This window comes from Drosophila mojavensis, unplaced genomic scaffold (assembly GCF_018153725.1).
Source record: "Drosophila mojavensis isolate 15081-1352.22 unplaced genomic scaffold, ASM1815372v1 contig_80, whole genome shotgun sequence".
Classification (NCBI taxonomy): domain Eukaryota; kingdom Metazoa; phylum Arthropoda; class Insecta; order Diptera; family Drosophilidae; genus Drosophila; species Drosophila mojavensis.
In genome coordinates, this window is record NW_025318906.1 from 9,117,764 (window position 1) to 9,133,126 (window position 15,363).

The window sequence follows — 15,363 nt, forward strand, 5'->3', positions numbered from 1 at the left end:
CCAAACGCAGCGTGCGAGGCGCATTCCAGGCCTTATTTATAAATATTGTGCAAATTAACGCGATTGCCAGCTGAGGCCAACAAACAGAGCTGCCGCTAATAACTCGATGACATAACCCCATCCACTTTCAATTCGATTCCCGACTCTGGGAATTGCTGTGCATTGAACTGTGTGCACCAATTGCCGTGCCGTCATAGTCAGCTCAAATCTCGAGCCGCAGCCGTTGAGCTGCTAGTGGCGGCGAATCTTGACGCCGGCCTTGACATGCGTCTCGCTTTTTGGCACACTGCGTTATCCTTGAGCCGGCTAAAAATGTCTCAAAGCGATGCGTTTCAATGAAACGCTGCGGGCTGCTCGCCTGCTCGCTCGGCTCGCTCGACTCGACTCGTAGAACGTGCCGTGTGGCAAGTGCTTTTGGCAAGCGCCAACCTTGACCGTCATTCAACAAGTCTACGAAAAGGCCTTTCGGCTGCGCAGCGACAACGACAGGCAATGAGAAATTGGACTGCGATTGTGCACATGACGTATGCACAATGTACATGAGATTTACTTCCGGAACACTCGAACAAAGGTTGCGGCGCGAGGGTTTTTCATTTATCTTCAAGTACAATAGCTAAGCATGGCAATCGAAACGCAACTAAAGCATAAACAATAATTGAGAAATAATAATAAAGAGGTGCGTAGCAATTTCCGCAGAATCAGCATATTAAAATAGCCAGCTCTATTGGCAGCCAGAGTGCGTTTGTAGTATTTATTTCAATCTCAATTGCATAAACAATTCTCGTCGCGCAGCTGACCTCAGCACGTTCTCTCTAACCGAAATAAAAATAAATTCACAAATATCGTACACACATCAAATAAATAAATTGCGATTTTGTTTTTCACATTGATGTCCAAATATATTAACATAATTCACACATTTTCCAATTACTCACAGACATTAAACGAGCGAGTGCAAAGATTGTTAATGAAATCTGTCTGCTGATATGTGCAACGATATACAAAAAGAATTTACTGGCTGAATTTTAAACAGGGCTGTTATACAAACCAGCAGCTCAGGAGTATGCTATGCCATTACATACTGCTGTCTGCTATGCTTGTTAAATTAATCACAAAGGCAAATATTGATCTAATAAAACGGACTAAGGCGATTAAAACGCTTGGGTTTTGCCAAAAATATTAGATAAGTTTAGTTTAAGGATACTTGTAAATATATATTTGTAAGTCCTCCTGAATACATCAGAAGGTTAGGTTCTATATAAATATCTAATTGTGTTGTTAAGGTACTAAACTTGCATTGTACAGATTCAGCGCTTAAAATAAATATACAAAATCAAAAAAATCACAAAGGCAAATATTGATCTAATAAAACGGACTAATTTAAGCTTAGAATAAAAAAATTTGTTTAATTTAAGAATTAAGCTAAATTAAGTTTAATAAAATTAGTTTCTGGTACCCACTGAATATCTGTTGCAATATGCTGGCAATTAATACGCCATCCCAAAAGTATGCAATGAATATTTTAATAAACGCCAGTAAGCAAGCGTACAAGCGAAGTAAACATATATGCGACAGCAACGTAAGTTGCCGGCGCGCCCTAAAGGGCTGAATGAACAGATAATAAGCTCACAAAGGGGTTATCGAAAAACCTCGTATGGCTTTAACAAATAAAAAAAAAAAAAAAAAAAAAAAAAAAAGTAAACATATATGATTCTATATATAGATAGACTAATTAATTTTAATCCAAGCTATGAAAAAAAAAAACAGAAACATTCATAAAATAGGCACACTTAGTTTACGTAGAATTTGATCTATGATCTATGATATACAGCTAATCAAAAAAAAAAAAAAAAGCTAATTATTTATTCAGCCCAAGCGATGCAATGCAGCCAATTCCTTGTTCAGCCCAAAAGTATGCAATACAAATTATTGTGAGGCTATTGCTGTGGCCGTTGGGACCAAAATTTGAATGGCTACTTTAAAAAGTACCGGGCGAACAGAAGTGACTAGCAGAACGAAGAACGTAAAGTGTCATTTAACAGAAAATCTGTATTGCTCTGTTAAATAACAGTATGGTAACAGTATTCTGTTAGTGTACTGTTACGGAACACTTTGCACCCTACTTCTCATTTCTGTGCGCCTGGTACTTCACCAAAATAGCTGTGCAACTGTTGGAAGTACCAGGCGAACAGAAATGAGCAGTAGGGTGAAAAATGTTAGTTAACAGCATATTAGCAGTGCGCTGTTACTGCTTTTTTAGTTTACAGAAATTTGTAAACAAACTGTTAATTAATAGAATATTAACAGTATCATGCTAAAACGCTGGTACATAACAGTACACTGTTAATACAATGTTATGGAACGTTTGGCACCCTATTTCTCATTTCTGTGCGCCTGGTACTTCATTAAAATAGCATTGCAACTTTTGAAAGTACCAGGCGAGCAGAAATGAAGTAGCAGGGTGAAAAATTATAGTTAACAGTGTATTACTGTGACACTGTTGATATACTGTTGTTTAACATAATAAACACTGTTAAATAACAGTGCACTGTTAACTTAAATTTTATTTTGCTTCTGAAGACCTCCCTACTTCTCATTTCTGTGCACCTGGTACTTCATTAAAATAGCATTGCAACTTTTGAAAGTACCAGGCGAGCAGAAATGAGTAGCAGGGTGAAAAATTATAGTTAACAGTGTATTACTGTGACACTGTTGATATACTCTTGTTTAACATAATAAACACTGTTAAATAGCAGTGCTCTGTTAACTAAAATTTAATTTTGCTTCTTAAGACCTACTTCTCATTTCTGTTCGCCTGTTACTTCACTAACATTTTTGTTCATATTTTGCTCTCAGCGCCAGCAACAGCCAATCGCTGCAGAGATAACAGGAAATGTTGTGGCTGATTATCAGTCACACACATTTTTAGCCATGTGTATGAGTGAATTTCGCACACCTAAGCGATTTTTCTTAGGTATGCTAGAGCCACATTCATGGTTTACTGTGATCATTTTAATACTCGTTCATCAAAGTCAAATGAGTATATTGCTTTTGTGCATTGTCCGTCTTTCCGTCCGTTCGTTTGTCTGTCTCTCTGTAATCTCTTATCAATAATTGATTGAATAACACTCATTAATAACTTATTAAGTACTCCTAGGCTCTGATTCCATTTCCAACCTTTGACAGGACTACATGCCATGCAGCCTGTCGCCTGGATAAATGGCAGGATGCGACAGTCGCGACACTCTGACGACAATTTGGAATGCCCCCAACCACCACCGCCACCGCAACCACTGCAGGCACAGCTAATGCCCAGACACTTTCACCTACACAAGCCATAGCAGACATTTTTATTTACTAGCTGGCGCCCGAAGGCGTTCGCTAATTGCGCCTAAACGCCACGAATAGGCGCCAACAGCCATCTAAGGGCACAGGAAATAGTCGAACGAGAGAGGGAGAGAGAGAGAGAGAGAGGGAGAGGGAGTAAAAGAGAGAGAATGAGGAAACTTGTTATGTGGATTACGAGTGGGAACTGGGATCTGGGGACTGGCAGCGCTTTTTAGTTGATAGCATTTGCATTTAGTTGCCACATCGTAGCTAATAATAAAAGCTAATTAAGCATTACTGTGACAACACCTGTATAAGTTATGAGTGTGTGTGTGTGTGTGTGTGTGTGTGTCTGGGTGCTACATGAATACAACACTTTCCACAATAAATTGCCGCTAAATGTCACTAATAAGTGTCAGAGCGAGACAGCGAGCAGGAGAGAGGGAGAGTATTTCCAGGCAGCACCAGCAACAACAACAACAACTTGATTTTCTAATTAATTTATGATTTTCCTCACCGCATTAATCTCACTCGAATGCCGTAGGATGTGGGGCGCACGTTCCTCAAATGAGTCAAAAAAAAAAAAAAAAAAAAAAAAAGATAGAAGAAAATGTCATGCAGATGTGCCTAATGTTGTTGTTGCTATTGTTGTTGTTGTTGTTGCTGCTGCGGTCTTAGGGGCAGCTCATGTTTGCTTAGACATTAATCATAATTTCATAAGAGCAACATCTAAATTACGTCTCGTTTGGCTTTTGGGCTGAGCTGCTACGTGGATTATGCGATTTGTTCTGTTGTGGCGTTTACATTTTTAGCAGCTCGATGTTGCGTGCAACAAGTGCAGCAGCGGCAGCTAGTCGACGGCGCTGTCTGTCTTAAGTGGCATTTGCCAAAACACTTTCTTGGAAATTAATTAAAACATATGCTCATCACTCAGTACCATAAATCAGGGCTACACAACGACAATAATCAGTTTCAATTTGTGCGTAAAACTGTTTGATATCAGCAGCAGCAGCAGCAGCAACAACAGCAGCAACGGCAGCAATAGGAGCGCCCCAGGCCAATTAGCAGACAAGCAGCTAGACCCCAGACAAGCGCAACAACAACAACAACAGCAGAAGCAACAGCAACTACAACTCTTTAACCCTTGTTTTGGGGCCGCAATTTGCCGCCACTTGAAGAGAAGGGAACAACATTTGGTTGCAGCTCATTAAAATGCCGTCGCAATTGCAGTCAAACTCAAAGAAATTAAGCGAAATGCAGCTCGACAAAATCTCATCGATGCGTTGAGGTGGCAACAGCAACAACAGCAGCAACAGCAGCAACTTAGCCCAACTCCCAATCGAGTGCTGCGGGCTCTTCCCTGCTGCTCTAGTTGCCACTTGTCAACTGTCGTCCACTGAGTAATTACACTAAATTAATTGCTCCGAGGCCTGTCACTTGTGCATTGTCTGCTAATTTTTTCCAATTGCAACCGTGCGGCATGCAACGTGCAACGCGGCTTAATTGCAGCCATCAGCACGTGATTAAAATAAATTGATTGTTGCAAGTATTTTTGATTCAATTTCCTTTCTTTTTTTTCGACTATAAAAAAGTCAAAGACAAATCTCATAAATAGCAAACGCCATGCCACGCCCACTCCACACTCTGCTCAGCCACTGCACCCACTCATAAAGCAGAAGAAGAAGACGTTGATTTAAAGTGCATGTTTTGTAAATATCTAATTTGATAATTGGTTGTAATTTATGAGTTTTGTCGCTGCATGTACAAAACATACATAAATGACGCCTTTTATGCTTCTCAGAACTCCACACACACACACACACAGACACAGACACACAAAATGAGCTCACATTAAATTAATATGCAGCTCTGCTTCTTATTTTTCTCATTTTGTGGTTTTTTTCTTAATTATTATTTATATCTCTGTCAGCTCTTGAGGGAGTTTTTTCATGAATGAACTGAAATGAAATGCAGCCGTTGCTTAATGTGGAAGTGAATGAGGTAAGTTACTTCTCTTTTTTTTTAAGTAATCCTTAAGGATGCAGAAATTTGAGAATCAGCTGAAATTTAAGTGAGGTAAAAAACAACATCTATAAAAAATGTTTAAAATAGCTTTTATGTGCGGCAGATCACCACTATAAAATATATTCTAAATATATTTATGTTAAAGCATATTTAAAGCTATTAAGTGATGTTTCTTTTTTTAATGATGTTTAGTTAAAAATGATATAATATGTTTGATGCTAATTAAATGCTATGCATCTTTAAAAACCTGTACAAATTCTAAACATTTTGAATTTGCGGAAAAGATGTGGTATAGGGCAGAAGACAAGAAGAAACTTAAGATTCAATAAAAAATAAAATCCATGTATATACTATCTAAGTAAATTGAATAACTTTAAATATAGACTAGAATAAAATAAGGAATCTAGAATATTTTATATATATAAAAAAAAAAAAAAAAAAAAAAATTATGCTAATAATAATTTTAGTACCAAGCGAAATGATATTTAAAAAAAAAAATATATATATATATACCTTTATATGGCTTATAATAAAAGAAAAATCTACAATAATAACAGCAAAAATTTTTAATTTACATTTTTAGTATATTTCAAGCTACAAAAAATAAAATAAAAATGTTATAAATTAAAATATTTTATATATTTTTAATAAAATTAAATCAGATTATATTTAAATAAAATAGAACACTAGTTAAACTGTTTAAGTAATTTTAAGAACTTAAATATTGTAGTTTATATATATTTTTGTTAACTAAATCATATTTCATTTAAATAAAATGAAATTCCAATTTAGCAATGCATTCGGCGAAAAACACACCCGAAACACTTTCCTTTGCGGCTTGATAACATTGAAAATACTTGAAAGGGAAATGAACCGATTTAGTAGAGCTCGAATTCAGAGTCCCTTAGACATGGTGTCTCGTATTGCAAGGCTATTTGTTGCTGACACAAATTAGCGTCGAGGCAAACAAACAGCCCAGGAAATTAATCATGCTAAAATGTCAAGAAGAAGAGTTCAACGCACGACACCGCCACAGCCACAGCCACAGCCACAGCCACAGAATGTGACCAAAGGGACTGATTCAGATACAGATTCAGCTTTCACCTTTGACGTAATCGGAAACCCAAATGGCGTGGGAGTATCTCGGACAGATGTTTAGGCCGGCTGCCCCGTTCGCTAGAGACTGACACCCGCTAACTTGAATGCATCATTAGTCGACAAAACACACACACACAAAAGAAGAAGAAGCAGAGGGAAGAACGCACAAAAAACGGGCGAGAGTGATGCACGCGACGGAGGATGGAGCATGGAAAAGAAGCCGTAGTCGAAGACGAAGTCGGACGGAGTCGTGATTTATGTTGCGTGCGCCTGACAAACACTTGAGAAGTGATGATTTATAATGAAGATGCATGCATTCGTATTAATTAAATGCTTTTTTCTCTCTTTCTCTCATTTTTTGTCTCCTGCCAGCGGGCTGACACGGTTGCGCTCCATTTAACGTTAAATGCCAGCGGAGGACGACTCGACTGCGACTCGAACTGTGGCTCCAAAAGTTGGGAATCGAATTACGCGATATCTGAATATGAGGAGCAGAAAATATTGTTTAGCCGTTAAAGAACTGACTATACGGACTGGCCACGGTGGGCCGGCTGCAAATTGGTAATTGATTTGGAATGCCAGTGCCAAGTGCTTGATGTGCATTTGGGTCTCTGTGGCAGGCGGAATTTAAAATATGGCAAGCAATAGTCGAATATTCATTAAGCGCAATTATGAAAATTAAGTTGTCATTTTGATTTGAATGTGGCGGCATGCGCGGCATACGGCATACGGCATACGGCATGCGGCATGTGGCATGCGGCTCATAAGCAATATGCTCATTAAATTAAATCAAACTGACAGCCAGCCTGGCTAAATAGATGGGCCCACGATTCACGATGATCCACCATCGCGCCGATCTCCCCATTTAGGCAGCTGCTGCTCTTGGCAGCCCTTCGGGTTCCTCTCCATAGTTTAGCCGACTAATTAACGTGCTTTCACATAGTTTGCTCAAATTGTGCATGAATAATGAAGACATTATCGCAATGCGTTCGTAGTGCCGCCAGACACCCTGTATAATTGGCCGGCAGCCAATTGAAAACTATCCTCAGCCACAGGCAATTTCTCAGCATTCATCCTCTCACTCTCTCTCTCTCTCTCTCTCTCTCTCTCTCTCTCTCTCTCTCCCTCTCGCTCTCTGTATCTGCCTCGCTCGCACTGTTGCCGTCTCTTTCGGCTGAATTATGTGTTAATAATTTGGAATTAATGAACGTTTTACATGTTCCTCAGAAATCCAAGCAGGCAAAAATGTTTATTACACGAAAAGTGTGGCTGCCAGCAATGCGAATTGGTAATAAATCTGAAGAGGGGTAAGGGAAAATTCGATTTGAAAATAGAAAATTGCAAATGGCGGAAAAGGTTTTTTAATACTCTGAACAGAGCTTGCTTAGGTAAGAACTCAACTGATCCTATCTCTTCTCATTAAGAATAAGTCGATTAAGTATTTAATTTAAGTATTTCATTTATAATACATATATAAATGAAATATATATATATACTTTGTACATGTATAAAAAATAAAATTATTTTGATTTATAATAATAACGAGTATCAAAAATTTATATTATCTCCTCCTCTACACCTTGAATTTATTTAAAACAAAAAAGAAAAATAAATTAAAATAAATTATATATTTTAAATTTTAATAAAATTATCATCACCTGAAAATGTTTAATATTAAAATCGACTATATAAAATACTACTACTGCCTACTACTATTATATTATATCTTATATATTATGAATCATAATTAATTTTTTAGCTGAAGTTATGCTCTTAAATATGTGGAAAATTTTCTTAAAATTTCTTACATTTTTCTTAAAAAAAAAAAAATCAGCTATACCAATCTTAATAAAAATATACTTACAGAATCATAATTTAGATTATAAGAGTTACATAAAATAATTAAAAAAAAAAAAAATACTGGGAATATACAAAGCTCAGATTATTTCAGTTTAATTTAAGAATTTTACTGCAAATCAATTTCAACTTCAAGAAAATTGAATTCGCATACTTGAAATAAGCAAAAATTGATGAGTACATTCATCTTTAGACTATAAGCAACAACTCGACACACGCTCACGCCTACACACGCACAGGCACACTCACTCATACATCCACATGGTAAGACGCACTTGCTGATGAATTATGGTGGCTAACTTATTAAGTATATTTAGCAAAGCAATCGAAATATTAAATAGCTCGACTTGTTAACAATTAGCCAAAAATTATGACTTTTAATCATCGGCGATCAGACTAAGAACCCAGTAAATAATATTTAGACGAGACACGCATATATCAGTCGGAGATACACATTAAGTGGACACGCCCCTGGCACAACGAGAGGCTGCGACAATTTCACACATGTTTTATAAATAAACACATGTGTGTGCGTGTATATGTGTGTGTGTGTGTCGTCTTCGTCTTCATCTTTGAGTTGCTTTCCCTTTCTCTCCAACAGCACACAGATCACAGATCGGGCGAATGAAAAGAGCGCGCTATATAGCCACAGGCCCCGCCCACAATTTTCTGTTCTGAGTTCTATAATACGCAGGATATGTTGCATATTCGAAATTCAAATTAGTTTTTCGTAGCAAGTCGTCGCGCACTGTTGTCTCTGCTTCCGATCTTAATCGTGATCATCTCTGTAGATCCGTATCGCGCCGATCTACGTCCAAGTGTCTACGATGAATGCTCAATCTGTGGTGCGTCGCCATCCGCACAGTTTTTCAATCGAGCAAATTCTGGCCAAGCCCGAATCGCATTTGCCCAGAAACTATGCTGATGAAGCGGCTAGCTATCAAGTGATCCATGAGGCTCAGTCTCATGCAAGTGGGCGTGGCAGTTGTGATGATTCGCGTGTCTCGAGTCCCGCCACATCGAGCTGCCTGGAGGATGGCCCGGACGACAACAAAAGTGATATCGAACTAGCGTCGGACGATGGCAGTGGTGGGTAGATATATTCATATATATTCATTTATATTTTGCTGGTTGGCAAGAGGGCGGGATATTGCCGGGAGTACCTATATAGCTATATAGACACAGTACTGAAAAATCAAATATCATTAAACCATAATCCGTCTTTTTGAATAAAAAACAGAATGTTTGGTAGCATTTTTTATATAATTTATCGAATTTTCAGGCAGTCTAATAGGTATTTAAAAAATGTATATTATTAGCGGGGCACAAAAAAAAAAAAAAAAAAAAAAAAAAATGTATAACGGAAATTGTTCATCTAACTTCCAATCAAATACAAACTTTTCTATGATGAGCTAATTCTTATAATTGTAAATAATTTCATGCAATTTTAAAGCAGAATATACAGAGCATATCACATAATTAACACATAGTTTATAATTATATGCTATTTTATATTTACTATCGACTGTGGAGCGAGCTATGCATGATTTTACAAATATAGAAGCTTTCATTTAAAAAAAAAAAAGAAATAATAATAACAAATAAATAAGTTGAAAAGATTGCTGCAAATTTAAATTAAGTCATATTCCAAAAACCACGGACTGACTATAATATTTAAGCGAATGATTAAAATTATTAAAAACTCCTTGTTGAACTGCCAAGTGTATGTTAAATGTTAATTAGTTCAATGAATCGACTACTTAGTTAGTCAAAGCTTAATTAAGCTGGATCACGAAAATGTGTTTAGTGGGCTGTTCGTCATTATCTGTATATATTTATGTAAACAAGCAGCTGTACTATATCAATGTTATTCTAATTATGTTCAAAGTACGAACACTAGCTTAACAAGACGAGCCCGATGCGCCGAGAAAACAAATAAGGGAGTTAATAACCGAGATCTCCATACAAGAGACACTAGGCTAGGCACTAGACTAGGTGAACTTCAATTCTCAATGTATAATATGAAGATATTACAAACAAAATTTTGCATAAATATAAATTGTTGGGTCCAATAAAATTTCCATTTTTTTTTTTTTTTTTTTTTTTTTTTAGAAATATGATTGTAGCTGTCTGAAGCATTGTAGACAATAATATAAACCTTTTTTAAAAATTACTTTTATATCAAATAGGTTAACAAAATCGAAACTTATTTTTAATAATTTCTTTGTGTATTCACCTCATATCTCTTCACTACCTCCCTCCCTCTCTTCAGTCATCTATGATTAATTGTTGGAATATTTATAATATGGCATCAGTCTCTAATATGTCTCGGTTGACTGATCTCGTCTGTCATTTGCACGATCCACATACAAATAATCCAAGATCTTATCTTTTCCGAGGGGCGTCACAAATGCGCCGCCCGCTAATGATGCAGAATGTTGGGCGGAAAAGCTGCGCCATTGGCAACATCTTAGCTTATCTCATTTTCCGACTGAATGTCACAGAGAATTTATATGACAATTTGTTAGCAATCAGGTGGAGAGGGGCGGGGGTAAATTTGTCTGCCAAATGGCCAATTAGATGCACTGACCACAATCAAAATGAAATGTTGCCAATTAAAAGTGTTTTGCATACAGGGTGCCATCGCAATGCCAATTGGCATCTAATTGGATTGAACAGGCAATCAGCTAATTCGAATTAGTCGCAAATTGTTTGGCAGGCGATGGCAATTGAGATTCCAATTGAAATTCCTTTCTCGATTGCAGCGCACGATGATCGCAAGAAGCGTCCACGCACTGCCTTCTCCGCTGCACAGATCAAGGCGCTGGAAACGGAATTCGAGCGGGGCAAATATTTGTCCGTGGCGAAGCGAACGGCGCTGGCCAAGCAGCTGCAGCTGACCGAGACGCAGGTGCACTTAGCCAAACTGAAACTATTGGCTAATATGATTATTAATTTTTTTTTTTTTTTTTTTTTAGATTAAAATTTGGTTTCAGAATCGACGCACCAAGTGGAAGAGAAAGTACACCTCGGATGTGGAAACTCTTGCGTCCCACTACTATTCACAGCTGGGCATGGGCGGCATGGCACGCCCCATGGTTGTGGGCGATCGCCTCTGGCTGTTTAGCCAAACACCTGCCGGGCCCACGCCCATACAGTCCATCATGCTGAATGGCAGTGGAGCAGCCCCGCCCATGCGCCCCTACGGACCGCCAGCCAGTGCACCCGGTCTGACGCCGCTGCACGCCTCCAGCGTCATGGAGAGTGCCCGGAATGCCATCTTGTCGCGTGGCCAACCGCTGAACTTTGCGCTGCCCTTCGGGCTGGCCAAGCCACAGGCGACGAGCGGAGCAGCTGCCACAGCAGCTGGCTATGTGCCACGCTGCAAGCCCTATCCAAGCAGCTTCGTTGACTATCAGCCACACGGCCACAGCGAGTCCTATCTGCAGCTGAAGTATGCCACGCTGCCGCCGGAAACGGAACCGAGTGCCAGCAATGGCCTGGCCGAACTGGAGCGTGTCTTCGGCGATGCCAATGCCAATTTGCTGCTGCACAAGGGACTGCCAGCTGCCAACAGCAGCAACAGCAGCAATAGCAACGGCAACGGCAACAGCAACAGCATCTCCTGCGGCTTTGGACACGAGGCACTGGCGCAGGCGCAACGTAGTCGATGTGGCACGCAGTCCGAGTCCGAGTGCAGCGACATTGACTGCGAGCAGCTGGACGAAGATGAGGAAGCTGTGGAGTAGCCCAATCAATTTATATGTATAATGAAACTAGTTATTAGTTATTATTACAGTTTTATGTTTTATATGCATCACACGCAAAAAATATGCTCATATAAATACCTAAAGTCATATAGATGTTATGTGTTGTTGTTGTTGTTGTTGTCATGTGTTGTCTGTAGGTTGGGGTCGCTATCACTATATGACAGTGGCACACAAGGGGCTGATGGCAATCGAGTCTGTGTTGATTCACTGGAGTCTCTGTGTGAGTGTGTGTGTGTGTGTGTGTGTATGTGTTTGTGTGCCAGTCATCAGAAATGCTTAAGAGTTAACTTTAACTATGGCTATGCTATGTTACAAGTGGGTTGGTTGTTTGTTGGCTGCTCTCTCTCTCTCTCTCTCTCTCTTTCTCGTTCTTTTCTTTCGTTCATTCAAATACAAATTACAATTATATAAAACAAAATCACATACAACTTATGCTTAATGTCGAGCTCGGTCTGGAGTTGGAGTTGAGTTTAGTGAACTTAACAACTAAAGGTCTATTTGTACAGTAAATTAACGCGAATTAACAGAATTAACATTGCAACAAAGTCAGCGACAGCTCTGACTATTTACATATACATATATAAAATCTAATACTTTCCAACATGCCTCTGGTCGTTGCTTACTATTGCTTCGGTTACATATCTTTAGGAGGGGGGGGAGTTGCGGTCTGTGACTCAACACACGATTGGAGCTGCCTCGCTGCACAGGTATTACAAATTAATATACATACATATATATAGAAACTGTTCTAGTCTGTTCTTACACTGTTTTAGGACTGGTTGCGAAATTTCCATTTAATTTTACACTTACGACTAAGCTATGTCATGAGAAATATATCATTTTAATAGTATGTATATATAAACTATTAGTACTATTTTTTGGTATTGCAAACATTGTTTTTTAACCAAACATTTTGATTCGTTACGGGTTGCATTGAGCTGTTGCTTAGACTCTAGCTAATAGATAACTAATTTAGTGATGTTAGCTCCATGATAAGTCGTAACCTTTCCAGTTAGCACTTGGCGCTAAATGTACACGTCGCTTGTTATAGTAGAACGACACGATGCCATGGTATGCTGTGCGTGGCACTCCACTCTATCAATTAGATAAGATAAATGTTTCAACATATCGATGTTAACAACATTAGCGTCAAGCTCACCCTGAAGTCATCCATGAGGCCCAACATTCGAGTGATGCGTTTATATTGATCGCGATTGTTGTACTGAATGCGCACAGGGCCCTCCTTGGCAATGAGATTCCGACGCAGCTCGTCAAAGGTAACCAAGGGCAACACGTACACTTGCTTCAAGAACGTATTATCATAGTTATCCTAAAACAGCAAATATACATAAGTGAAAAGCACAGCAATATAAAGACATAAGTAATACGCACCTTAAGTAAGTAACTCAAATTCATTTTCGTGAAGTGCACAAAGTGCTCGCTCAGCTTAATATGCTTTAAATACTTGTCGAAGAACAAACCGCTGAAAGAAGAATTTATAAGATTTATAGAAATTACATTAGTAGCCAAAATCGGGCACTTACTTGGAAACACCAATTTTGCCGAAAGTACGTGTTCTTGAGATTTCTGGTCGAATGCAAACACGATCCTTACGCTGCTCTGGATGTCGTATCCAATCATCCCAGAATCTTTAAAATATAAATGATTAATAATATTACATAGAATATACTTTACTTTATACATACGACTTGGGCCACTTGACTGAGAGTTCGCTCCACAGATCCTTGGTTAGCATCCAGCCCAAGCCGGGAAAGAAATCGGTGCGGTAGAGCAGCTCTGGGCTGCCGATATCCACCACATTTGCCTTGCCATTGTCATTCCATGCGGAGACGCACCAAAGACTCTTGTCCTGCTTGAGCAGCTTGTGTGTGGCCAAAAAGTATTCAAAGAAATCTGGCGCCACATTCAAATCATCCTCCACAATGACTACATATTCGAATCCTACATGAAAGGTGGTGTTCAGAGCCCAGCCATAGTGGCGTGCTATCTTATAGTAGCCCTTGAATTTCTTTTCCTTGGGCAGGACCATAATATCGCTTTGGTCGGGCTGTTCGATGAGCGTTAGTTGATTGCCAAAGGATTGAATGGCTTGTTTGGTCAACTCATCGCCGCAGTCCTGTAATGGAGAGGTACATTAGATATTGTATGTGGCTATTGAATGTCAGAGATTTACCTGCGATACGATGATGGGAAATTGCTCGACGCTGGGTCGATATTGCACGAGATTCTCCAGACACTTGACCACCGAAATGCGATTGCAGGCAAATACCAGAATGGGAATGACAGGCTCTCCATTTGCCAGATATGTTTTCGTTGGTATTTGCGCGGAAGTTGTGGCCGTTGTCTTCGGCTGCTGCTCCTGCAGTTCGTTTGATATTTCAGCGGCAACAATTGTTATTTTCGGCGTGGTGCTCGTCTCCTGATTCATGTATCTCAATTTGAGAAAACTCACAAGTGTATCACTTATTTTCAAACTTTTCGATTGCTCCAGTAATGCTTTCGGGAACAGCTGCTTCAGCTGCTGTTGCTCCTTCTGCTTCGTATCCGATTGAACACTGCTGTTGTGCAGCAATATGTAGTACGTGACGAATGTCCATAGGATGAGGACGCCAATAACCAAAATTTGTACCTTACGTGTACGCATTTTGCAACGTCTGTGTTTATGTGTGGGTGTGTGAGATTAGGTGGTCATTAAGTGTGGTTGTTGCTGTTTCCGTTACTAATTCTCTTTCGTTTCTCTTTCCAGCTAGTCGCGTAGCATCTGTTCGCTGTGGCTGGCACTGGTCGTCTGTTACGTGAAAATAGAAATTGTTTATATGAAGCGCCAGGTGCGCTCATCTATTCCGTGCTGAATGTATCGGTGGGTGTGGAAGCTTTGTTGTTGTTCGCAATGCTGTCGTCGATGCGTTGGGCAAAAGCAGCCCTTGCAGCGGCAAAATTTTACACGGTTGATGCTGCATCGACGGCTGCTGGGGGCGGGTAGTGGTGGCTAGCGATGTTACTACATTTATCAATTGGATCGCGCGTTACGCACCAGCGCCTTGTTTAACTGCCAACTCTGTTGTTCTTTCGCACAATGCGCCAGCCTGGCAAAAGCGTTACAATAGCGTAAACCAAACGAAAACGCACACGTTGCTTCTTCCACCTAATTATAAAAACGGTTTTGTTGTTAGATGTGCTTATGGTATTCTAAATGAGCACAGATCCGGTCACACTTTAACTGTCAGCTGTTTTGCTCTTCAATGTTTAGCAGCACTATAGCTGT

The 15,363-nt window shown here is 39.4% G+C and overlaps 2 protein-coding genes across 2 annotated transcripts; one reads left to right on the forward strand and one right to left on the reverse strand.

Moving 5' to 3' along the window:
* Window positions 1–9,050: 9,050 nt before the first annotated feature.
* Window positions 9,051–12,175, forward strand: LOC6579199 (homeobox protein B-H2). Its single transcript, XM_032729800.2, has 3 exons — window positions 9,051–9,396; window positions 11,073–11,218; window positions 11,286–12,175. Exons 1-3 carry the CDS (start codon window positions 9,135–9,137, stop codon window positions 12,054–12,056), a joined length of 1,179 nt encoding a protein of 392 aa, XP_032585691.2. The 5' UTR covers window positions 9,051–9,134; the 3' UTR covers window positions 12,057–12,175.
* On the reverse strand, window positions 12,095–15,293 carry LOC6579200 (alpha-1,3-mannosyl-glycoprotein 2-beta-N-acetylglucosaminyltransferase). The gene is made up of 6 exons (XM_002005061.4): window positions 14,272–15,293; window positions 13,784–14,214; window positions 13,622–13,726; window positions 13,470–13,560; window positions 13,237–13,407; window positions 12,095–13,172 (listed from the first exon to the last, which is right to left on the reverse strand). Exons 1-6 carry the CDS (start codon window positions 14,740–14,742, stop codon window positions 13,059–13,061), a joined length of 1,383 nt encoding a protein of 460 aa, XP_002005097.1. The 5' UTR covers window positions 14,743–15,293; the 3' UTR covers window positions 12,095–13,058.
* Window positions 15,294–15,363: the final 70 nt, after the last annotated feature.